The 26,810-nt window shown below is 42.6% G+C and overlaps 2 protein-coding genes across 3 annotated transcripts in view; one reads left to right on the top strand and one right to left on the bottom strand.

Annotated features, from left to right (window-relative positions):
• The window catches only part of LAMA1 (laminin subunit alpha 1), a 156,700-nt gene extending 149,723 nt beyond the window's left edge, over positions 1-6,977 (top strand). The window contains exons 62-63 of the mRNA XM_032805243.1: positions 2,639-2,861; positions 6,575-6,977. Of these exons, the coding sequence (XP_032661134.1) occupies positions 2,639-2,861; positions 6,575-6,735 (384 nt within the window). The 3' untranslated portion in view covers positions 6,736-6,977. The remainder of the gene's footprint in view (positions 1-2,638; positions 2,862-6,574) is intronic.
• Positions 6,978-8,714: 1,737 nt separating this feature from the next.
• The window catches only part of ARHGAP28 (Rho GTPase activating protein 28), a 109,047-nt gene continuing 90,951 nt past the window's right edge, over positions 8,715-26,810 (bottom strand). For both annotated transcript variants that reach the window (XM_032805219.2, XM_032805229.2), the window contains exons 10-15: positions 24,626-24,708; positions 22,369-22,566; positions 20,678-20,821; positions 16,894-17,018; positions 15,211-15,275; positions 8,715-13,272 (exon numbers count right to left, since the gene is read on the bottom strand). In XM_032805219.2, the coding sequence (XP_032661110.1) occupies positions 13,181-13,272; positions 15,211-15,275; positions 16,894-17,018; positions 20,678-20,821; positions 22,369-22,566; positions 24,626-24,708 (707 nt within the window). In that variant the 3' untranslated portion in view covers positions 8,715-13,180. The remainder of the gene's footprint in view (positions 13,273-15,210; positions 15,276-16,893; positions 17,019-20,677; positions 20,822-22,368; positions 22,567-24,625; positions 24,709-26,810) is intronic.

Below are 26,810 nucleotides of genomic sequence, written 5' to 3' on the forward strand. Positions count from 1 at the left end.
CTCCACAGGGAGTCCTCAGCTTCCCTCACTGGTGGAAAGAGTCACCGTGGTGCGGGCGGCCTGCCCTTCCACCTCCCCAGCCTCCGTGTCCCTAACAACGACGCATCTGCGCTGGGCTGGGCGCCACACTGGGGCCCGGCACCCCAGGCCTTTATGGCACCGAGGCTGACTTTCATATACATGTGCTGAGAGCTCAGTGGGCAGTACGCCTGGTTCGTGCCAAGTGGTCCTCAGCCACCTCCGTTGTGTTGCAGTATTCATGGACAAACACATGGCCACGTATTACATCAACAAGCAGGGAGGCACAAAGTCATCTCCCCTGTGTCAGGAAGCGATCCGCTTTGGGAATTCTGTGTAGCCCACTTCAATAGACCTGGTACCTCTTTTCTCCGGGGGTCCGGACACGCTCGCAGATCACTGAGCAGGTCCTTCCTCACACACGACATGAGTCCATACCACCGGACGTCTCCATTCAATCTTCCGGAAGTGGGGCTTTCCCAGATTGACCTGTTTTGCGTCCAAAATAAACGGAAATGCATACGGTGTTCTGTCTCCCTACAGAGGTCGACTCTCCGGGTCCTGCTCGGACGCCTCATGATCCCGTGGTCAGGTCGCCTTTGCTATCCTTCCCACCATTTCCCTCGTTCACCGAGTCTTGCCAAGGTCCGCAGGGACAAAAGCCCGCCTCATCCTGATCGCACTGCTTGGCCGAGACAAAACTGGTACCCAGGCTGCTCGACCTGTCCTGTCGGACGATCCCTCTGCGCTGTGGCCAGATTGATCACGCAGGACTTCGGCAGGCTTCACCACCGGACCTGCAGTCCTCCACTGACAGCAGGTTCCTAGCTGGTTACCAGTTGGAGCTGAGCTGTTCCACTGCAAGTGCAACAGTGTTGTTGGGTAGCAGGAAGCCTCCACGCGGTTGACATACCTCGCGAAAATCGAAGCGCTTCTGCTACTGGTGTGCCCAGCATGGTCTCAACATGCTCTGTATCAATCCCCCATCCTGGATTATTGTGGGCTCTCAAGGACAGGGGTTGGCTATTCCACATGCAGTCCACCTCGCCGCCATATCCACCTTCCATTCGGGGGGAGCTGGCAATACCTTTTCTCCACCCGATGTCTTCCAGGTTCCTTCAAGGCTTGGAACGGTATACCCTCAGGTCAAGCCCCTACCCCTACCTGGGACCTAAACCTTGTTCTAAATAGGCTCATGGGCCCCTTCGGCCTTTGGCCACATGTTCGCTGCTGTACCTGTTCTCGGAAGACGGCTTTCCTAGTCGCTATACCTGCGTCTAGGCGTCTGTCTCAGAACTCCGCGTGCTGACTGTGGATCCTCCTATTACCGTCTTCCATAAGACTAAGGTACAGCTGCGACCTCACCCAGCATTCCTCCCCAAAGTCGTCTCCGCCTTTCACGTGAACCAGGACATCTTTATGCCAGTGTTCTTTCCAAAGCGACACGTCGAGACGGAACAAACAGCTCCATACCTGGAGTCCGAGAGGGTCTCGTGTGTTTACATCGAGCGGACAAGCCTTCTGTCATCACCGAAACTCTTTGTAGCAGTGGCGGAAAAGTATGAGAGCAGGGCAATCTCTCTCAGCGCATTGCGTTTGGGTACGTCATGTATCCGAGCTTGCTATGACTGGTCAAGGCCAGTGGCCATCTCACGCCCATCTACGCGAGTCAGGCCTCGTCTGCTGCTTCTGGCGATGTTTCAGTGCAGGAAATTGTGTGCGGCACATGGTCTTCTGTCCACACCTTTGTGAACATTAGTATTGTCCAGCAATCTAGAGCGATGCCGCCTTCGGTCAGCGGTCTTATTCCGCAACGTCTCTCTTCCAACCCACAGCTAGGTAAGGCTTGGGATCACCTAATGGGATGGATTGAGCAGCACGAAGAGAAGAGTACTCCTTTGTAACTGTTGTTCTTCGAGATGTGTTGCTCATATCCATTCCACACCTGTCCTCCTTCCCCACTGTCGGAGTAGCCGGCAAGAAGGAACTGAGGAGTGGTCGGGCCGGCAGGGGTATATATCAGGCACCATACCGGCGCCACTCCAGGGGGTGACCTGCCGGCCCACAGAGTGTTGCTAGGGTAAAAGTTTCTCTGACGAACGTCCACGCAGCACGCGCACACCTAACTGGAATATATACGAGCAACACATCTCGAAGAACAACAGTTACAAAGGTGAGTAACTGTCTTTTCATACATACGTATCCACACACACATTGGCACTGACTTAGTGGTTTCCCATCCTATACATAACTACTGCCCTATTGAAGCAATTACTGGACATGATGATCTTAGTGCTCCAGTGTAAATCAGGTGTAATACCTATTAAGTCAGTGGAAGTACACTGGTGTAGAAGAACCAGTCCCCATAGTTATAGCAAACATTTATATCCCAAATAAAGAATGCCTAGCTTGTTAATGTATCATGGTCAGGTTTAGAAAATATTTTAATAAGGATTAAACTCCAGCTATTGAATTGATTACTGTGCTTTGGGTGATCGTCAGTCATTTATTTTAAAAAAAAGGAACTCTTTGCAGCAGCTAGAGTATGCTTTTATTCAATTAAATTGCTCCACGTGTTATTACTGTCTGTGTCATTACTGGCATCTGGTTATTTGTTCAGGTTTTGTTCCATGTCAACAATGGAGCTGGCAGAATAACAGCCACATATGAACCACGAGGTGCAAATAGCTTATGTGATGGAAAGTGGCACAAGCTTCAGGCAAACAAAAGCAAACATCACATTGCTCTGATGATTGATGGGAATTTGGTTCAGGCTGATAATCCCCACATCCAGTCAACATCTGCAGATACAAACAATCCCATTTATGTTGGAGGCTATCCAGGTATGTACCGTAGTATTTCTCTCTCACTAGATAGCTAACTAGGCAGTTCACAGGCTGCATAGACCATAATAATTTAGGGAATGTAATGATGTGAGATCACAGTTATGCTAAGAGCCTATTAACTTTTTTGAGTCTCCGGAATTTACTTTGTGGAGGATGGGTTAACTCCGGTCATGAAAAATTGGTATGGATTTATTGAACTAGATTAATTGAACTTGGCACAAGAAGGTGTACATTTACACTTCCCTGCCAAGTCTCAAGCCTAACACTGGAGGAGAGTTGTACCTTGTGAAATACTTCACTCTCTTGGGGTTTCCATGGAATGGGGTGACTTTTCAATCTGAGGTGACACAGGATCCTTACTTGTGGAGCATGTTGTGAGGGTGTGCTGTATCAACGGGGATAGCAAGGCATTTCCCCTCCCCCCACCATCTGTGTAGGCATTTATACAGCGCTCACCCCCACTTGCTGTGGCCATGCTCCATGGCTAGCATGACGCGTTATGGGGCTATGCTTGTCCTCTGAGATCCCTCTCTCTCTGCCGTGGAGGGGAGGTTGCCAACTACTTGGTGTGACACTTTCTCTGGGTGCCTGGAACTGTGGGTGACCTCTTGTTACCCCTCTGCCTTAGTAAGAGAGAGACTTGCTGATGCTAAGCTGAGTGATAGCTTCCTGTCATCCCCATTTGTTAGGCACAGCCGACAGAGTTCTCAGGAGTCTGCCAGCCCTTACTTTGCCTTGCAGGTAAAGCTTGGTACACCCCAGAGCCCATGCCCCCTTGAAGAATGCTCCTCCATGGTATCCAGTCCGGTCACTGGACACTCACAGTAATTACCAAGTCTGCTGCCTCCAAAGAGACAGTGTACCCATCAGGTTACACACAAGCATTCACACTTTGCTTAATGTTACAGCACTAAGATTTACTTAGGATAAAACAAAGTGAAGTCTGTTAACAAAGATAGGGATTTAAGTAATTGAAGCAAGGTGGTTTGGTCAGTCAGCTGGCCTAGTGGTCTGGGACTCCAACTTCAGTCTTTTTTTCAGTATGTCTCAGTCCCTCTTTATAAGTTTCCTGCTGGACTGGTTCTTTGCTGGTAACTCCTCGCCCTGTCCTTCCTGGGGTCAGAAGTTGAGACCTTGGCCTGGGGTAGGGAAACCTCCTGGTCCACCAGGTCCTGGCCAGGGCCATGAAAGAGTAACCACATAGGATGGCCTGGGGTCAGCCTGCCCCCTGCTCACATTCTCCTGGACCACTTCCTACCACACCGTGTGTCTCTGTTTGGGGTGTGGCCATAGCTGAATTAAAGTCCTTGCCTCAAACCACTAAACTGATGCCTGAAATATCCTGGCAGGGGGTTGGAGGGCCTTACCTTGAGGTGCGGGGCTCCCACTGGCATGGCCCTGCAGCGGTGGAGGGGCCGGGAGGGAAGGGGGATCTCCACAGTGCCCGTGCTCACAGGCCCTGCCCCGCAGATCCCATTGGCTGCAGATCCTCGCCAATTGGAGCTGCAGCAGCCCGTGCTTGTGCCTCTCTGCCACCTAGGAGCTGCAGGGACACAGAGCTGGGTAAGGAGCCCCTGCCAGCCCTGCCTCCCCCTTGCGCATCAGCAGGGGGCCTGGGCCGTACATCGTGGCCCAGCCCTCCCCCTCCCAGCACCAGCGGGGTCCCAGGCCATCTCCCCCAGCACCCGTAGCACCCCCCGCCCAAGTTTTAGTCGCAGGTATTTTTAGTAAAAGTCACAGACAGGCCATGAATTTTTGTTTACTCCCTGTGACTTGTCTGTGACTTTTACTAAAAATACCCCTGACTAAAACGTAGCCTTACTTATGATGACCAGTATAGTATAAACTTTTATTTGATACCTTACATGGCATTGCTGATAGGTAAATACTATGACAACAATGTGTTAGATGTAGTGAGTTAGGAGTTGCCGTTACAAGACAGTAATGCCTTTACAATTGGCATTGAGGGGGTCATACTTGGGTCTGTGAGGGACTGTTTCTACAGGCCAAGATAGACACTGGGTGTAAATTTATCTCTAGGTCTCAATTGCTCTGCACAATTTCCTTTTTCATATAAATATTTATTGTCATTAAATTATACTAATGCCAAGAAAAATAGAGTGTAGTGCTTTTAAGATTAAATTGTACTGTAGGCCATAATTTGGGTTAGGCCAAATTTTGCATTGAATTTATCCATTAAAAAGATTGCATTTGTAACATCAGAAAATTGGCCACTTTGCAAGCACAGTGAACATATTTATTTGTAGCTTTTTAATACCTATACTTCTATTGAGCCTGAATAGATGTCAGACAATGATGAATTATTAAACAAAATGGGAAACACCCACGTAAATTGATCTCTGAAACAGTAGTTATTATTAGAACAGATAGGCCCGTGATGGGCTGGACCCCTTTGTCTTCAAAGACACTGGCATTCCAACAGGGGTTGGGGGGTTCCAGTACCAGGTGGCTCAGTCACATGTCTCCGGGCAGGGTCATAGCAGCCAATACTTGTAGGCTGTCGCAAGCGTCCACAGGAAGACTAAACTCTTCCACAGTCCTTTGTCTTTTTGCTGATGGGCCATCAGCCCTGTCTGGCTTTGCACTGTTGTACCTGAAGGGCTAGTTGTGAGTGACACCCAAAGTAACACATCTGAAATATAGATACATGGTCAATATTCCTATCTTCAGATACAGAAATGAGACAGGCATACAAACTGAATAATCACATTCAGTAAATCATAATCTTTCCAATGATATCTTATATGAGCCATCTTACACAAAGTATATGTTATGCCATATCCATATCATAAGCATATTTCCATAAAGAATATGGAGTGTAACGTCAGTAGGCCTATTTGTTATGAAGAGTTTAGATTAATGAAATCTACAGAGCAAATATGACTTTGGAAAGCTTTAGGAATAATACTTTGCACTTGTACAGCATCATGTGTATTGGAGCTTGAGATAGTTTACAGCTATTAATGAATGACTCCATCACACATGGCTACTGCTTAATCTCCTAGGATTCCATGGAAGGTTTTATGCGGCTTATGTTTGTTTAAATGGTGCTAATGCAACAGTAATTGTGCCACTAGCAAGATTCTTCTTGGAAATATGTATCATAGGTGCAGAGAAGGGAGAAATTCACCCACCACAGTGCTGCAGAAAGCATTCAGTGCACTGTTTCACCTCTTGCATCATGCAATAGAGCTGGTCTCTGTAAACAGTTCCATGTAGTTCAGCATGAAGAGATGGACTGGGGGAGAGACTAAGGCCAAGGAGTACAAGGTTATGCAGCTCTAGCAGCTGCAATGTCCTGGCAGAAGATATACTGAGCTCCAAACCAGCTTGTTCTGTAATAATGATTGTGGCATGGCTATCGCCTCCCGTCCTTCAGGCTGAGGTGGTTTCTTTCCCGTACTGCTGACTGGATTGCCCATCTAGTTTGGCTGGTGCAAACCACGTGGCAGTTTTTGAAAACTATGAGCCTGAGCCTGCAAGCACTGAGCACTTTCTGAGTGGTCTGAGCATCCTCAACTCCCACTGATGCTGGTAGAATCTGGTGCTCTGCTGCCTCTATTTCTATGTCCAATGATTTTTATTAATAACTTCTAAGCCTGGCACTTACTTGCTACCATTCTTCACATGCCGCTTCCGTCCCCTTCCAATAGAAGCAGATTCTAGGTATTTCATATTTTCTTTTTCAGCTGATATGAAGCAAAACTGTCTGACAAGCAGGAGCTCGTTTCATGGGTGTTTGAGAAACCTTAAGCTGATTAAGGGCCAACAGGTAGAATCCTATGACTTCAGCCAAGCCTTTGACCTGCGTGGTGTGTTTCCTCATTCGTGCCCCGGGGCTGAGTACTAAACTTCAGGGAAGGATTTTGGGATCAAGATGAGTTTTAAAATTTCTTACTGAAGAGGTGATTTTTTTTTTTATGAGAACCCCAGGTGTCTTAACTTTCCAACTCAGGACAAATATTTTTTAGAAAAAGTTCTGTGATTATATTTTTTAACTAAAATTGTTTTATACAACCAATACCTCTACTAAAATGTTAACAGCATTAATTAGGTATTTTTCTCTTTTAGAAACTTTATTAATCAGTGTTTACAAGGTGTGTTCTGTTTGCTTGATAGTGTTTCATTGTTTTTTATATTGGTCTTTTATAATAAAAATAAAATTGGACCATACAGTGAAAACACAATAGAATGTGCATTATTTTATGTGGTGTAGTAGTTGTACACTTTAATTGTGAGAAAAGAACCAGCTCCTATGAAGTGCGATACACAAGAAGACACAAACATCCAGCAGAAGGCACAGGAAGCTAATGGCATAATTGTGATGATATAAAGCAAATAATGCTAGTATACTGAATGCGACTTAACAGACGACCAGAATCCTCCTATTTATGTTTTCTCTTTCATATTTGTTTTCTCTGTTAGCTTTTATTCCATTCCCTTTTGCTCAATACCAAACAGTTAATGCTCTTGCCATCCCTTACTCAGTATAATAGGGGAGTTACAGATTGGCTGAAATGTCACATGGTCAGTTTGTGCACAGGCAGCAACTGCATGGTGCAGAGAAACGTGCACCATGCTGTGCATGGTAAACCAGACACCTTATTTCCCATGCCAAAGGGGACAGAGACTAGATTCTGCATTTCAGGCACTGGTGTTGAATACTAATCCACATTGAAGAGCACAGCAGCTATTTCCTTTGGAAACCAGTGTTGGGGTTGGGGGTCGATATGGTGCCTTGCAACTCTGCAGATCTTAGGCTGCTGAGTAGTTCTGCGCTTTGAGTGGCCTTTGAATGACCCTCTCACACCTGTGGTTTGCCTAGTGCATTTTCCTCTATCTGCATTCAATACTTTGCTTATGTGTTGAAGCAATGGGACCTAAGCTGATGTTTTGGGGATACGTAGTCACACTAACCTAAGCAGAGTAAACCAATTCATTTCACTGAATAGATCACTGAACAGTCATTGGATGGTAATGACTTGTGATTCCCAGGATCATGGGCTTGGCTCTCAACTGTAGATATGCAAGCTTCTTTATGATGTAACTCTTCTTTATATTGTTTTTTTTTTTAAAAAAAAACACCTTTGTTTGCCTTTTAACATTTTGTTTGGATTTCCTTAGTCATTTTGAGCCTAATTCTGCCACTTATTTAAAAGTTGGTGAAAGCCTGGCTCTACTGAAGTCAATGGGAGATTTGCCATTGATTTCAGTGAGGCCAGGATTTCAACCTGTTAGCAATACCTTACTCCCTAGGTAGTCCAATGGGACAGTTACGGAGCAGAGCAGGAGTCAGCAACCTTTGGCACACGGCCCATCAGGGTAATCTGCTGGCAGGCCACGGGACATTTTGTTTAAATTGACCATCTGCAGACACGGCTCCCCCTTCAGCTCTCAGTGGCTGCAGTTTGACATTCCCAGCCAATGGGAGCTGTGGGAAGCAGTGGCCAGCATGTTCCTGTGGCCCGTGCCACTGCCCACAGCTCCTATTGGCTGGGAACGATGAACTGCAGCCACTGGAACCTGCAGAGGGCTTTGCCTGTCGATGGTCAACATAAACAAAATGTCTTGTGGCCTGCCAGGGGATTACCCTGATGGACCATGTGGCAAAGGTTGCCGACCCCTAGTAGAGTATTTTTGTACTTCAGAACAGGTGACAGAATCAGGCCCTTTATTATTGTACTAAATTTGTCCACGTAGTTCTCTAAGTGCCCTCACAAAGGGGCTGCTTTTAAAATAAAATTGACTCATTTCCCAAAATCCTGACTCACCCATTTCCCAGGTAACCATGTATTAAAAATGAAGTGAGAATTTTACGAGAGGGTTAGTTTACATTGTTTTTATTTTTGTCATGGATAAAATACAATGTACATGTTCTACATTACAAATACACTACTATGCAGAGAGTGGACTTTATTGTAACAAAACAGTCAACATTCTAACAAGAAGAGGTAAGGAAAAATATACACACAAACATTTGATTCAGCTAATGGCATCATATTATTTTCCAAGGGAATGACATATTATGGAAAACTGCCCCCCCATCTGAAACAGTCAGGGTTTCTAAAAACTGATCTCTTACCTACATTCGAACCACCCATGATTCACTACAGTTATTTTGAATATGACCAGATATAAGATCAAAGAGTGAGGCAACACGTCTGGTGTGCAATTTCTTTCTTAGCAAGAAATAAGTCATTCTGGTTTTTAAAACTGGCGGATTTCCAGATCTAGCCCACTGAAAGGCAACATTGTTAATGCAGCAATATCAAAGGCTGTGAGGCAAGCAGAAGTAAGCAATGCTACTACTAAGGAAGCTTTGGAATAAAATGCTTCTAAGCCAGAATGTTTTTTCCGGCAAATGCACTGAGGTAGTTTATAGTGTATATACACATTATAAAGACATTAGCAATATGAAAAAGAGTGGGATTGTTCCAATATGTTTCTAATAACTACTTCTTACATGCCTATAGCTAGTGTGTTGATGCAGAAAATGACCTTTTTGCAGCCCATGGAGCGTGTAAACACTTAAAGCATCTCTGGAGGTTGTTGAATAGGTTCTACTCCTAAACATGTTCAGGCCCTTATTAATATTTCACTGCCCAATTTTGTTACCTAATAAACCAACATGTAACCACTTTGAATGAAACGGTTGCTAATGGAAGCAGAAATCCAGAAACCTAGGCTATGCTTTTCAAACTGGTAGGCCGAATGTCAAGACCCCAGGCTTGAACATTTTGGCTGTAATAGTTATTTTCCTGTTCGCCAATGTGGCCAATGTAAAACTTGTAACATAAGTAACAACACCAACTTACAATAAAGATGACTTAGGTAATTAGTTCCTTCTTGCCTTCATGTCACTAGGAATTTCAATTTTTAATTCAATGACAGCAAGATTTTTGGCCCTATATTACCAGTCTGTATACTGTTCATAGAGTCTGTTCCAATAGTTATGTGCTATGCAAGGATTAAAGTGACAGAGAGTTTTAATTAAAAAAATAATCATTCCAGTATCAAAGGATGGATTTGCTTAAATCAAATTGGGCTTTCCTCTGTCCCTATGCAAAGAGGGGAGGTGGCTAAGGTATTCCAAGCAGCCTTCCTTCTTGTGTAATGTATAGCGGTATTTGTTTTAGCAAGATTTCCAGTGGAATCTACATTTGAGAGTCCAAAACATACAGAGTAAGTTACAGTTTGAATGCTTGGGACAAGGTGGAGAAGTTAAATGTGTTTGAATATACTTCTGATAAATCATTTAAAATGAAAAACCCAAGATAACATTTCTGAGGCGCAGGATTTCTGTGAAATCAGATTTCACATTCAGTGGTAATATTACTTTGTACTTATATACTGCTCTTCACATTCAAAGGATTTTGCACATAAAATCCCTAGGAGCTGTTTATCCTTTTATAAGATATGTTTACAACGCCTGTTCAACTCACAGAGGTTGCATGCACATATCTGAGAGCAGAATTTGACCGTAACTAATTCTTATGCTACCCCCCTGAGAAGAGCACTATTAGCCCTATTTTATAGTTAAGACCATGGGGGCAGAGGGATTAAGTGACTTGACCACAGAAGGAACCAGTGTAAGAATCCATATTAGAACATTTGAGCTATGAGTCTTGTTCCCAAACCACTGGCCTACATCGCTCAAATAAAGAGTTGTGAAAACAAGAAATATATTGTGTTTATTACAGCTGTGCTAGAACTATCCTAACTAGAATCGGGCAAAGATTCATATAATGCCCTGGAGCTGAAGAAAAGCAAGTTTGCAAACTTTAGGTGAGACTATCCAATGTTGTTAAATGCTATCCTATGCTGTAGCTTGAAGACAGGAAACCAAATTCTGCCCCCTGTATGCTCAACTCAAAAAGTGAAATATTCCATATGCCACAGATTGGCTTTGCTTACTAAGTAAGTACCACCAATAGGGTTGCATAGGTGTAGTGGAGGGCATGATATAGAGTAATCTGAACCCTAAAGTAAGATTTCAAAAATAATTACACAGATGTAGCAAACCATCACACGCTACATGCTCTTTCATCAAGATAAAGTACTTCACATTTATTTGTGGGACACAGTTCGTAACAGTTATCCATTGCTACCTCATGAATGAAGGATTATTTCTCTCTATATTCCTGTGGCCACTTCAGGGAAGGAAAAAAAACACCCAAGTGATTATACAGGTCATACCACAGATGAATTTATCATACAGTAAGTATGCCAACGGCAGAAATATCCCTTGTTAAATTTGAAGGCTCTATAACTTCCTGTTTTTGCAGCTTGAGAAAGAAATTCTTGACTGCAAATGTGCAAGCATATGTCTATGCATGCAGTAGCGTACAGCCTGATCATGCCTAGCCAGCTGGAGCGCTGTGGCACTGCTACTGACTAGCTAAGAATTGGGCATCGTCTAGTAAATACATTTGTTATACTGGCTCCCCAACGTCATCCCAGCCTGTTTGTTTGTCTTGACCGATTAAATCTTGTTTTTTAGACTGTATGCAATTTACAGCAGGGTCTGCTATTTATTACTTGTTTGTGCAGTGCCTAGCACAGTGGGGCCCAACATGCCTGTGGCCTTTAGGCACTACCACAATAGCAATGCTAAATAATAACAAATCCTACTTGTCATCTGGAACTGCCTTCCAAGGGGAGCAGTGGGGGCAAAAGACAGATCTGGCTTCAAGACTAAGCTTGATAAGTTTATGGAGGGGGTGGTATGATGGGATAGCCTAATTTTGGCAATTACTTGATCTTTGATTATTAGCAGTAAATATGCCCAATGGCCTGTGATGAGATGGGATCTGAGTTACTGCAGAGAATTCTTTCCTGGGTGTCTGGCTGGGTAATGGGAGTCTTGCCCATATACTCAGGGTTTGGCTGATTGCCATATTTGGGGGTCGGGAAGGAATTTTCCCCCAGGGCAGATTGGCAGAGGCCCTGTGAGTTTTTCGCCTTCCTCGGCAGTGTGAGGCACAAGTCACTTGCTGGAAGAGTCTCTGCACCTTGAAGTCTTTAAACCATGATTTGAGGACTTCAATAGCTCAGACATAGGTTAGGGGTTTATTACAGAAGTGGGTGGGTGGGTGAGATTCTGTGGCCTGCATTGTGCAGGAGGTCAGGCTAGAAGATCATAATGGTCCCTTCTGACCTTAGAGTCTATGACTCTAACTCTTCTTCATCTCTATGAAGAGGAAAAACCTAAGACGCCTGCCTCAGTACACAAACGTCAGACAAGATCTTTCTTCTGAACACTGCTGACAAGACTACAAACTACTTACACATTAAATTAAAATAGACCAAGGAAAAACAATTAGTCTAAAAATTAGAAAATACTAGGTTTTGGAGAAAGGGTAATGTCCGTAAATGGCCCCTTTAAGACATTCAGCACACATATTAAGGTAATCATGCAGAAAACATTTTAAACCTCTGACTTGTCAGTGAAAACTGGAGGGGAAAACTAGTGTCTCTCTCAGAGCCCCGTCACTTTTACATGTGTGTGTAGAGTAGGGAGGGAGGGAGAAGGACATATTGTTTAATTTGCGAGGCAGTGGTGCTACAAATACATTGGTACGTGGTCAACACTGGAGAAAGATGTATCAGAAGGCTGATAGTAGTAACATACAGTACAACATACATAAACAGTACGTTTGTCTTTACACAGTAGTTCTTTCTCCTCAGTATCAGCTACTAATGAGGAGTGAGTCAGCGGCACAAATATTGTAACAATGTACATTTTACGTTATAAAGTGGTTTGCTTTTGACAGAAGGGTTTGAGTTTATCACATAAACACATTTGGGCACTGCTGTCAGTCCAGCTCCCATAGTCCATGTTTAATAGATGTGTTTCCCTTCTTGCATACCATGTGATTCCTTTGCATTACCTTGCAGTCGGTAGCGTTCACTACGTTCTCAGATGTCATTGTGTTATCTGTTTATAAAAATGTGTTTTCTCAGCATCAAGTCGAGAAGTGAAAAAAAAATACTCTATTCCACAGGTTGTGTCTAAGTACCTCTGTTCCTTCCTCCTTCATGTCTATTGAACAACTGGCACAAATATAATCCATGTGAGTGTCACCATTGTATAATGTTCCATAAATTGGAGTAACAGCTCTCATGACTTATTTGGTATATGGAAAGGCTCAATGGTAAAGTACGTTGGGAGGAATATATATAAAATAACAAATGCTTTGGTTTCATCTGTGGCCAGGTCTTCTTGAGCTGGAAGGCAACAGTGCCATCTTTTTGGCTTTTTTCCAAATCACTGAGGTGTGATATCTTTGTAAGCTTCAACTTGATTTTGGTTTTATCACCCATTCTGCTTGAGGATTTGCACGATAAACATCTAACATGTATGCATCTGGGTCCAAACAATGCAGTCCTGAAACAAAAATGAAGAGTAATTGTTGATACATTGTTCTTGGTATGCTGATAAATCCAACAGACCTAGATTTTCAGAAGTGTGCTTGAGCAAGTTTCCAAACTGCACAGAAGCAAGTCAGGTTTTGTGTGTGCACATTCCAATTTGAATGTGCATGTAACAGGTGACTTGGAGGTCTGGGTGGCCTAGCGGCTAGAGCATGTGGCTCTCAACCCCATGGCTTGGTTGAGGAGACAGAGTCTTTAAGGACAGGGGAGTTGGAGGACCCAGGTCCACCCTTTCCTCCAGGTCCCAGCCCAGGGTCCTGTGTACATTAACTCCTGAATGCGGGGTGGGGAGGAGGGGAGTTCCCAGCAGAGAGTCAAAATCCACTGTCCTGGGCTACCTGCTATTAGTCTGTTCAGTCTAGGGGTGGCCCCTCTAATACAGTTTGCTGGGCCGCTTCCTTCCTGTAGGTCCTCTCTTGGGTGATGCCTTGCCGCAGTCCCAGGCTTCCTCGGGTGGGGCATCTGCATGTTGGCGAGGGCAAGCCCCACAATGTCTCTGGGGATCACTCACTCAGTTACCTTAAGTGCTGGAGGCTCCTAGGTCTCCTTTGCAGTCTCCCTTGGCTGGGGAGACAGTGCTTATTCTCTGCTGGCTGCCTTGGCTGGCAAGCCAGTGCTCCTTCCCCTCAGACTGGGAGGCAGCTAGCTTCTGCCTCTTCCTCAGTCAGCCCTGAACTGAGTTACACTCTTCTTTTCTGCCTCTCCAGGCCTGGCACTGGCTGCAGGTCTAATGGGGTGGGGCTAACTGGGTCCAAAGGCTCTTTAACCTTTGCTGTGCTGGATGGCAGCGTCTCTGCTTTATCGTAATGCAGAAAAGGATGTTTCTGCAAATCTGCTCTACATTGTTTCTAATTAATGATCAATCTACTGTCACTTGCTGGTTCACCTGGAAAATTCCTTGCACTCCATTTAGTTATACACTCAATGCACCAGCATTGTGGCTTCACTATAAACAGTGACCATATTGTTGCCATGAACATAATTGTATGTGTCCTTACTCTGCATGAATCTCTCAGTTTAAGATTGTAACCAATAACCCCTTCCTTCTTATCCCAATATGTATATGTATATGTTATTGTAACCAATAACCCCTTCCTTCTTATCCCAATATGTTTCTTACTGGCATTGATCAAAAAGAACCTCTATGTTGCAGATATACGCCCATTTGAGCACGAACTGCCTAAGCAAAGATTTAAAACATAGTCCAAAATAATCTTTAGTAAGAAAGGAAAACAATGTAGTTGTATAATATTGAATTAAAAGCTTTGTTTCTTCGCCTTTTGGGTAAGATCACATTGAATTTCAATGCATTGTTACCATCATATTTATTCCAAAGGTTGCTCAGTTCTATACAGAACATGGATATAGTTCTGCTCCAAGGAATTTACAACCTAAATAAACATAGGCACACAGGGAGTTGTTGAATTCCTCCCAGCCCCTGCATTTCTATCTCAAGCTTTGGGGAGGGTCTCACTGAAAGGTATCAAGGGAGAAATGAGATTTGAGAATATATTTAAATGTAGGGAGGGAATTTGCTGGCAAGCAAGGAGAAGAAGGGTACTCTAACTATTGGGATTACATGGCAGAAGATATGAAGAAGGTGTGAGAAAAGTAAGAAAAGGTCAGGTGAACTTGGCAGGAACACAGACATTGACTAGGGGTCCTGGGGCAATGTCTTTATCAGGTTGTTATAACCTGAACTTGGTCACTGAACCTTCTCTGAAGCCCTTGAAGTCAACAGGAATCTTTCCATTGACTACTGGGCTTTGGATCACTCTACATCTTACCCTTCATTCTGCAGATGGACTGCAGTATAGAAGATTCTACTCTGTAAAGATATCAAACAAATGGAGAATTAAGAAACTTAGAACTGAATTTTAAGAATGTTTACCTATGTTTCCTCCAATTTCATATAAACGTTGGATCTGGACTTCTGTGTTCTTTGACGATGCATGGCTATCATGGAGAAGAAATTGAGTTTTAGTGTTTTATAGTATTACTGTGATTGCATACATTGAAAATGACATTTTTACCATAAACAAACAAGGAATTCTATAGATCTGTTCCAGTAGTGACAAATTTATGTACTCAGTGTAAGCATTTATACCTCATTCAGCACTACAGAATATTGTCTGCAGAATGGGAAGTATATTATAGTAGCAGAATTAATTATAGCCTATGACAGTGTTCTCTATCAGGGGTATGTGTACCCCAGGGGTTACATCAAGTTTCAGCTCATCTAGATATTTGCCTAGTTTTACAACAGGCTACGTAAAAAGCATTAGTGAAGTCAGTACAAACTAAAATTTCATATGGAGAGTCACTTCTTTATAGTTCTCTATATACTATACATTGAAGTGTAAATACAATATTTATATTCCAATTGATTTACATGGTAAAAATGAGAAAGTCAGCAATATTTGAGTAATAGTGGGCTATGACACCTTTTGTATTTTTATGTTTGGTTTTGTAAGCAAGTAGTTTTTACGTGAGGTGAAACTTGGGGTATGCAAGACAGATCAGACTCCTGAAAGAGGCACAGTAGTTTGGAAGCGTTGAGAGCCACTGGCCTATAAAAGGCCAGGTTCTGCACCAATTTTTACCTTGTTAAATTTCCACTAAACTCAGTAGGATTATACGGGGTGTAAATTAGTGTAGGAACTAGTTTATCTGTGACTGGTGGTATACAGTATGCCAGGCTGGTGGTATAGTTATTCTGTTATTAAAAGTGGTTTTAAAAAGACTCTGCAAAATAGAAATGTTGTTTGGAACAACAAATACATTAAAATGATGGCAGAACACTACTATTTTAGTTTATTTTTTTCTCCTACATACAGCCTTTCAGCCAATTCTGCCCTCAGATATATGTGCGTAAGTGCCATTGAAGGCAATGGATTGCACGCATCCAACTGATCTCTTATTTTGCATTCTATTTCTGTGATTAGTTTCAGAAGTCTTAATATATCAACAGAGTAACAAGGACAATTGCCATAGCACATTATTATGATGAAGAGGGTTGTTATCTTAGAACTGTAGTTGGAGACGTTATGCTAGCTGTAACTAGTGAACCTGTACCATCAATACAACAAAGGATTACTGCAGGCAATTTATGCCAGATTTATTTCAAGAACAGAACTATGTAATAGCACCAAAGAACTTTGCTGAAGGACTTTCAGAATAGGGCTAGCAGACTTCCTCGTGCTCGACCTCTTATAAATACTAACATGGGTGTTCATTTACACAAATAACAAAAGCATTAACATGTGCATTCAGATTTAAGACAATCTTTCCAGCTTATAACTGGAGAAAGCCTAGAAAAATTTATTTTTCAGCACAGGCATAACAGAAGTCAGACTGATTCTGTACAGGTGCCAGTTACTAAGTAGAAGAGCACAAATCAATCATTAGAATTTTTTTCTGGACCGCCGTTACCATAATTACTGTTGCCAGTGTAAAAACAAGCATTCAAATAACACAATGGGGCCTCTGAAAAGGGGCAACTTATTCTTTAATGACTGTGAAGATATTACTCCGGAAAACTAAAATGTTCTGATGTCCTCCTGCTTTTACCCACCTGTTTTCACAGTGAAATCGAGCCAGGATGTCTCTGGCTTTTGTTTGACTGTTCAGTTGAATCGCCATAGAAACTTTTGAATGCAGTGGAGCATAAACTCTTATCACCCCCTCGGGTATGTGAGTCTGCAGACACAGGAAGAAAAAAGACAGTTCTCTCATGTCAATATTCAACAGAGTAAGTTTAGTTATATATTGTCATAGCTCAGCTCAGGGGCAGTTCTTCAAGCACTTTCAAGTTTACTTTTAAGAATCAATGACATGGACTGCCTGAATCATTAGAGCAATAAATCTATGAGCTACAAATCATATATTTCATATAATCACACAGTTATAATTTTTTTCTAACACGATAGTACATTATGCAGCTTAGCTGGTACACTGCAGCGTAAGTCCAGGGTTAGTAGAACTCAAATTAGTTGACCCTGGGTTTGTTAACCTAGGGCTTGATTGTCCACACTCATTTGTAACCCCAGGTTAGGAAATTTTGAAACCTGGTTCCCAATCGGGCTCCAGCATTTACATCCATATCCCAGACTTCCTAGCATCTTGCTATAACATGGCTGCTCTAGCTCTTTAATCGGGGTGCAGCATGGGAAAACATGACAGTCCACCAATCTTTACTGTCCAAGGACAAGAAAATTGACCCCATGGGACAGTGGGATACTTTTGGGAGATTCCTAGAGCACAAGTTCAGTGGAACTGTGTCTACACTGCAAAAGCAATAGGGCTTGAACCCTGGGTTCCAGCTTGACTCAGGCTTGGACCCTTCATCCCCTCCGGGGTCCTGGCTCTGAGCCCTGGTTTAGTATAATTTGTATATAGACGGAATGGGGACTAATGACACCCCAAAATCAAACACTGTGCCATGTTTTATGTAAATACATATGGAATATACTACAATCCCTGATTTTTAATTGCAGTCAGAAATAAGTCCAGATGTTAACTGGGATCCTTTTAGCACGAACCAGTGGACAGGCAATTGTTCAAAAACTATATTATATACTTGAAAATATCCTTTCTTCTTTTCTAAAGAAGAAATTCCCCACAGGCAAGGACACTGAGTTCACTCTTTGCCCTCTCTACAACCTCAACAAGATCCAAGTTTATACACAGCAAAATAATAAAATCCCATATGGTTCCTCTTAATTGATATATGACCTTGTACAGAGTTCAAACCATCAACTATAAAAGTCTACTCATTCTTCTATGGTTAATGGCAGGATCAATCAATTAGTAAGGCTTGCTTCCCAATTCTAATCTAGTTAATACCACTCTGAGTAGAGAACAATAGCAGTCTCTCAACCACTTTTATCGCTGCATAATTTAGAACATCTGAAAGATGGTGTTTATGTTAAATGCTTTGAAATTTAACTCACTTATTCACCCTCAAATTTTCCTTTCCTATCCCAATTACTTGGCAATGCCTATTCCCTGACTTGTCAGGTACAAAGACTTTTGCCATCTGCTGACCAGCATGTATTTCAGAATGCTAAAGGTATCTGGATGCCTTATCATTTTTCTCTCCCAGAATAAACTGTTTTTGTCCCATCACTTATAGTATGAACACACGTCTAAAATGCAGTATCTTGTACCAACATTTAAAACAAATATGCACCACACATATATGTATGTGAGTATGCCATTCACAAAACACCTGTGCTAGTGCTCACCAAACATCTGAGTGGGTAAAGGCCAATCAATGACTCATACATAAGCACTTCTGCATCTCTCTTCCCCAACGTCTACTCTCTCTGTTTCCCATATTCTTTTAGCATATGGCTACACTACAAAAATACTCTAGTGGCAGCGAGTCTCAGACTTACTAAGCTGAATAGAGCAGATTCTTGGAGCCTGGGCTGCAGCCGGAGACTGAACATTTACCTAAGTCTTTTTAACCCCATGGTGTGAGTCCTGCAAACCCAAGTCAGTTGACCCACTCTGAGACTGGCTGCTGTCAATCTTCTTTTGCAGTGTGAACAGCTCCTTGACATCTTTCCCTCAAACCCTAATCTCCTTTCTTGTAGAGCCCTGGACCAGCTCCCCAAGTCCTCCTCTGACAAAGGTCCAGGAAACTTAAGGATAAGCAGGTAGAATGTTGTTCTAATTGTTATGTTAGTAACTTCTGCAGCAAATTAATCCATGAAACATTTTCATTTCGGTGCCATTTATGGTCCATGGAGAAAGCAGCTCCTCATTCGCTCATCTTCTAAATAGCAAAGGAGGAGGCCCAAAGAATCCCCAGCCATGTAGTTGGAACAGCAACATGTTGCTGCCTGCAAAGAGCCAGGTGAGCATGATTACTTTGCTCAATGGTTTGTCACCAAGCAGTGGAACCATAGCCAACCAGACAAATGCATGGTTACATGGCTGCCCAGCCCAGATCCAGGTAAAGCTGATTTATTCTAAAGCAGGGCCCACAACTTAATCTACTGTAATTCCATGACTTTGCTGACTCTCATCAGAACACTCAGCATTCTGTTGCGAAGAGCAGCCCACGTTCTCTTTCAGAACACATCCTGTAAAACACTACTGGAGAGACTGGCCAAAAGGGGGTACTTTAGACCAATTCAGTTAATATCTTCCCTTGCAGAACTCAAGCACAGAACTAATTCTAGTCAGAAAACAAGAATTCAACTTCATGAAAGATTCTAGGGTTTTGGAATTTGCTTTCATTCCATATCAGAACAAAAAAAAGAGACCTTCTGAGATTTGTCATGAAAAAACATGAGAGAGAGAGAGACCCAATAGTCCTATGACTAGGGCACTCACCTGGAATATAGGAGATGCAGTTCAAGTGCATGCCCTGCTCCTCTATATTTGTAATGAGTGCTCTAACCACTAGGATATAGACCCAGTGTCTGTCTCTCCCACACTTGCCTATTGAAGCTGTCCTTATTTGGAGCAGTGACTTGAACCTGGACCACCCACATCTTAAGTGAATGTCCTAACCACCAGGTTATTCTGGAGTGAGGTGGTTTCTCTCTCTCGTTTTGACCAGAAATTCAATCCTGGACCTGAGGCCTTCCAGAGAAAATGGCATTTTACAAGAAAAAAAACATTTTGTTGAATAATTCCCAACCAGTTCTATGCAGAACTTCTGTTATTTTTCTTCGCAACATATCAAGCCCAGAGAGCATAAGTCCCAAAACAGCTTCTCGCACATGACAATCCAATTTGCTTCAGGCTTGTCAGATTTGAAAGTTAAGTTTCCAAATCAAGAGTGTTTTTATTTTAAATGAAAACATTTTTCTGTAAATATAAAGCCTACTATTTCTAACATCTTAACTCACATTGCTCCTCGCTGGTAAAACTTATTTGCCTCACAAACCCCCCAGAAACACATTATTATTGTTATTATTTATCTGTATTATAGTAGGGCCTAGGAACTCCACTGTAAGTGTCCTGTTGTACTAGGCACTGTACAGAAAAGAGCAAAGACAGTCCCTGCCCCAGAGAACTCTCAGTTTCTGCCAGACAGGATGTAATAGTCAGATGGGGAAGGGGTGGGTGGAAGATGAGGGTAGAAAATAAACAGTTTAACAGAAGGACAAAAGTGAGAGCATGCCACTTGCCTAATCCAATGCCAGAGGGGAGTGATTTGTTAGTTTTGCAACAGAGGTAGATTTCAAGGAAGGATTTAAATTGGATGAGGTAGCAGCTTTATGAAATTTGACAGGAGATTTTTCTCATGCATGGGAGAAAGCACCAGGGGGATTGAAAAGACTAGTAGACATGATGGAACTCAAAGATGCCATTTAAAAATATGTTATGTCTTAATGCACCTCTGATCTTTCAGGTCTCTCTCGTTCCATGGTCTTTCTCCTCAGCAATCTTCTCACACCCTTGTCAAACATCATCTGTCTCTTGGTGTTGTTCATTGTAGCCTCATTCATCTTTCGCACTTGAGAAATCAGGAAGGACGGGACCTACAGACAGGAAGCCAAGGCAGAGTGTATGCAAAAGGATGGGGTAAAAAGCCTCTCCCCCACCAAAAAAAAAAAAAATTAGTCCTGTTTATTCCCAGAAGTACAGCAGGGGCAAATTTCCCCAATATCACACAGCCACCACTAGGGATGAAACGATAGTTCATTTTCCATGCCCATTCAATCTATGACCTCTCTGCTGAAGCTGACAATAAGGATGCTTACCAATGCCAATTGTAATAGTATCTTTTAGATCTGTCTTGGGGACTTGCATGTCCTCCATTACCATAGTTTCTGAGCACCTCAAATCTGTAATGCCATCCTCACAAAATCCTGTGAGGAGCAGAAGTATTATTATCCTTGTTTTACAAATGGGGAACTGAGGTACACAGACTAAATGTTTTCCCATGGTCAGACAAGCAGGCTATGGCACAGCAGGGACTTTCTGGGTCCAACACTAGTGCCTTAACTACTGGGCCATCCTTTGTCTCCTAGAAAAGGAAGTGAGACCGCTAGCACATTCACATAGGCCACCAAAAGCTCAGGGCTAGGGGCAGAGGGTTGTGACTTCTGATCAATATTGACATGAACTGGCTTTGAGTGAGTAGCCTTGAAATGAACAACTCCATCCAGTCCTACCAAAGATTAATAAAAGAATGACAAGCCAACGAGTAAAGCTGACCTCTATTTTCACTTCCTCCCTTAAGTAATACAATAAAAGTGAAAGCAGCAAAGAGTCCTGTGGCACCTTATAGACTAACAGACATATTGGAGCATGAGCTTTCGTGGGTGAATACCCACTTCATCGGATGCAAAAGAGCAAAGACAATCCCTGCCCCAGATAATTCTCAGTCTCTGCCAGACAGGATATAATAGTCAGATGGGGAAGGGGTGGGTGGAAGATGAGGTAGAAAATAAACAGTTTAATAGAAGGACAAAAGTGAGAGCGTGCCACTTGCCTAATCCAATGCCAGAGAGGAGTGATTTGTTAGTTTGCTCTTTTCTGTTGCATCCAACAAAGTGGGTATTCATCCACGAAAGCTCATGCTCCAATACGTCTGTTAGTCTATAAGGTGCCGCAGGACTCTGTTGCTTTCACAGATCCAGACAAACACGGCTACCCCTCTGATAATAAAAGTGAAGAGTCTCACACTTGCTATGCAGAAGTAAAAGCACAATGTCACACTGCACATGTATGGATGTAAGTAAAAGAACTACCAAGTTTGAAGACATGAAACAACCATTTCTGAAAATGGCTTACAAACAGAATTTTGGACTGACTTAAAGCTAGCTGGTGCTTACATTAATCTAATCACACAGTATATTAATGCTCTCCCTTTGGGCAAAGTTCGAGCTTGCATAGCAGGCGAAGACAAGGCTAATGGACCAAAGCATTGTACAGAGATTAATTTCACCATTGTCAGTTGTGTGTTCCAGGTAGAAATTGCTGCATGTTTCCTTGTCTCTGTGTGGCTGCTGTATTCAGCTCTGAAACCTAGAAAAACAAATATGGGAACCAAAGCACATATACTGTAGTCAGCATTACTCACTGTCCACAGGATGTCCTGGTATTTAATTAAAAGTCTCACTATGTGTGCTGTAGTGGCTGCTGCTTGCATCTCTTCTTGGTTTGCATGTTTGCCTTTGTAGATGAAGACGTTTGGTGCAACAATCATGGAAACATTCCATAAGTTCATTTTGTTTTTCCCTTCATTAGCAACTATCTTCTTCAGGAACTGCAGAAAGGCCTGGGAAAAGCAGCGCCACTCATACTCAATACAATACATCATGAAATACAACATGAGTACAACATTTTCAAATCTACAGTGCACCTGGCTAGAAAGCTGCAATCTCTCTCCTTGGATGTGGTACTTGGGAAAGCTATCTATGCCTTTGTGTCCTCCAGATTAGACTACTACACTATGCTCTACCTGGGTCAGTCCCTGAAGACCACTCAGCAATATCTCCTACATCAAGTATATATCATGAATAGATCTCATCTAAAGTCATTAAAGGCTCATTAAAGTCACTTGGAGGCTTTCTATGGACTTCAGTGGGCTCAGGATTAGGCCCTTATTTAGCAGTGCTTCCTGGAGAGCATATTGCATCTCTGCTCTGCTATCTACTATCTGATCTCCACATACAATTCAAGATGTTGATATTGATCTATATGTCCTACATTGTTTGAGTCTTGATTACCTTAATGACCATCTCTCTCCTTAAGGACCAACCCTACACTGATGGGATGATGAAGTAAAGAGTTCTCAGCAGTAGGCTTCAACTCTAGAAATCACTGCTGCGTGTCAGTGCCAGTATGAAGGGCAGTTTGTTGCCCTTTTGGGCACAGTGCAAGAATCATCAGTTTTTTTAGGCTTTCACTTGAATGAGTGCACGTGAGTAGGCTGAGGTTTTGTTGTTGTTATTGGGGAGTTCTTTGGGGGATTCATTCTGCCAGTTTGTTATTTTAGAACGTTATTTAAACCACTGCCTGTGTATGATAAACACATTTTTAGAAACTCAGAAATGACCCCACAGAAATTGTGTTGAAGAGATTTGTAAATTAAAACAATGCTTCGTTACAGGTGGGTAAGGACAGGAGCATTCATTTTTTTACCTTTAGTATTTCTAATTCTATTTCATTTAATAACTTATCATCGGTAATTATTAGCACTATTGACCCTTAGACTGCCCTTTGAAACACTGCTCAGAGATATGGATTTTGGCCAAATACAACTATTAACACTACTTATTTCTTATATCAGTAGATATTAAAGTGCTTTGCAAAGAAGGTCAGTATCATGATCCCCATTTTGCTGACAAAGAAACAGAGGGATGGGGAGATGAAATGTCTTGTCTGAGGTCAGGGCCGGTGCAATCATTTAGGCGATCTAGGCGGTTGCCTAGGGTGCTGGCATTTGGGGGGGCTCCATTTTTTGTGGCAGCGACCACGGTGGCCGGATCTTCTTCAATCAACTTAGGCGCTGCAAGCCTGGGAGGTGGGAGAAGTGAAGCAGCGACAGTGTGCTCGGGTTGCTCGTACTCGTGCACGGAGCAGAGGTGATCTGGGGTGGAGGGGGTGCCTCAGGGTGGAGGGTGGGGAGATGCTGCAGGGGGCGCAACTCAGGGCGGGGGGGGGACTGCCGTGTGGGTCNTGCCACAGAAGGTGGGTGCCTCAGGGCGGGGGCGCGAGGGGGGGGAGGGCGCAAGGTGGAAGTTTCGCCTAGGGCGCGAAACATCCTTGCATCGGCCCTGTCTGAGGTCACCCAGTAGGACAAGGACAGTTCCAAGAATGGAGCCCTACTCAGCTGGCCATGGAGCCTTACTAATATGTAGTATTAGGAACACATGATTATAAACTATCATAAAAGAAATCCACACACTGAAATGTGCACAAAGATGTCAACATGAAATAAAACTGGAAATAAATGGATACATAACATACATAATTAGCGAACTGTCAAAGAGAACACTCTGCAAAAGCCCGTAGTTTGAATGTTATTGATCCAAACGCTCTGGCAAATACCTGCCAATAATTAATACATTTAAAAAAATATGTTTGTGAATCCTTCACTATTAAGCAAGGGGCTACATCCATAACCAATATTATTCCTAGTAAATATCACATTCCATTAGCTGTTCTGCAGAGAACTAGAGAACTTTTCAGAGTGATGATAACGAACCAACATGAATATTTTTGCGGGGGGAGAGGGGGTTACTGTTACTAGGGATTGCTGTTACAAACAAACCCTGACTCTCATTCAAAAGTCAAAGAATACAGATGCAGGAATCATGAAATAAAGCACTTACCTTGGCTGTATCCCTGTTGGCATCAGGTAACAACATGATCAACAGATGCAAAGCTTGTAACTGTAACTTGACCTTGGAGACTTCTAAGAATATAATAATTAATATTTTAAAAGTCAGAATTAACATTAGATTTGTGCTAGAAAGCACTCTGAAATGCATCGTGAGGCTACTTTGCAACTACACCAACAGTGAAACCAGGGCATAGAGCTCCTCTATCAACCCCCCACCCCCCACACCTTTCTGTTGATTTAGGGAAATGCTGCTTGGGAATGAATGGCATATAGTTACCACAGGATCAGGAAGGTAATATGGTCACTTTTTCACCCACCCTCTTGAGTTATCCTGTAGCTGTGCATCTGGAACTTTATCTCTGCTTTCATCTTCAACTACTACAGGGCCATAAAGACAAACTATAGGATTACATTTAAGGGGAAAGGTTATACTGAGAAATGATGCAGAGACTTCTTTTGTAGATGGCAAGGTTCCTTGCTGCAGTAAGTGCTGAGAATCCCAGATGCTGCTCTGATACATGGCATTCGTTTCTTCTTCTAAATTAAATGGCCTTTCACCAGAAATGTCCTAAGCTTAATGAGTATTTTCTTCCTTACATGTCGTGGACCTGTAATTATAGTGGACTAATCTGGGCAAATAGGAAGAAAGAAATGTAATGATACTAATGCACAGAACTTTGTTTTTATCTACAATTTTGGTTTCACAGGGTGCAGGGATCTTTAGAAAAAATCTCTCCTCTTTGGGGAGACATTCCCTGAATAACCTGTTCTCTTGGTCACATCAGGCTTAAATCCTTCAGTGCTGGTTACTGGCCAATTCCTCTTTAATGTCACTGTAGGATTGCTTGTGTATCAGATTGCACTTCTGTAATATAGTATTTCTCAGTTTCAAGATGATATGACATAATTTATTTTCAGGATAGTTTCAGACTAACTTTGTTAAGTGATTTACTGAACCCAGCTGTCGTTCGATTGTGGATTGATTTTTTTATCCTTCTTTTATTTTAATTTCACTCTTGTGCCTAGTCCTAAATCTAGCTCTCCATAAAAATGTATCGCAGAGTATAGATTTCTAAGGTCCATCGTGCCTTAAAGGCACTAGCTTATTCTGTGGGGCAGTATGTGACTCCTGGAAGCAAATTGACTCCTGATGCTCCCTAACATGAAGAGTGGATGGGTATATAGGGGGAGGAAGAGGAAATATTGTTGCTGCTATAGTACTTATGGGGTGAAAAGTGCAGTCACCTCGAGTCAATCTCACCTCCTTCATACTCTCCCCCATGAGGTCCTAGCTCCATGGACTCAGGTGAGCCTCATGACCAGCCTGTGTGCAGTTTGCAAGATGGATTAAACTGCTAGACCTTCCCTCCTTCTTTGAACATACACAGACTGCTTGGTCACAATCTGATTTTATGAGAACATAGGGTCTATTACCATTTTACCCAATAAAGGCACCATTCTATTCTTCTCATTCAGCCCTAACCCAAACAAGTCTCCTACTGAAGTCAATAGGAATTGACTAAGTAAAATCTGCGCTACTGCATCCTTACAACTGAAAATAGAAAAAGTGGCTCAGAATTAGAAAGCACAGAAAAATTAAAACCCAAAACTTAGCTACCTGCAGCCTTCCACAAGCAAACACATTTCTTATGCAAAGATCCTGATAAAAATAATCTTTCATGAAAGAAAACAAAATCTAATAAAATACTAACTATAGTGTGGTGATTACATTTTACACCGGAGAGAATTTTTATTTACTAAATGTATAGTTCATGTGAATCAAATATGGTAAAATCTATGTACAAAAGCCAATTTTCAACCACTATGTGCTTGCAATGTTTACAACATTCTGCTTTAAATAGCTATTTAACTAGTATATGTTTAGTCAAATATGCCAAGTACCATTAGAAAAGAAAGCTTACAGGAAATCAAAATGATTATGACATACTGGAAATCTCTTTTCTCTTCTTTAGCTCTTTTGTATTTTTCGTATTGTGACAAAGTTCCTCCTCTACCTTGGTGGGTCCTGTGCTTATTGGCAGATTTGTTCACCTCAGTGATCTTCCCCTCTTGTGGAACCCACAGTTTGGGTCAGCTCCTCCTGTGTCTGATCAGGAGTTGGGAGGTTTGGGGGGAACCCGGGGCCACCCTCTACTCCGGGTTCCAGCCCAGGG

The sequence above is a fragment of the Chelonoidis abingdonii genome, chromosome 2 (assembly GCF_003597395.2).
Source record: "Chelonoidis abingdonii isolate Lonesome George chromosome 2, CheloAbing_2.0, whole genome shotgun sequence".
In the NCBI taxonomy this organism is placed as follows: domain Eukaryota; kingdom Metazoa; phylum Chordata; order Testudines; family Testudinidae; genus Chelonoidis; species Chelonoidis abingdonii.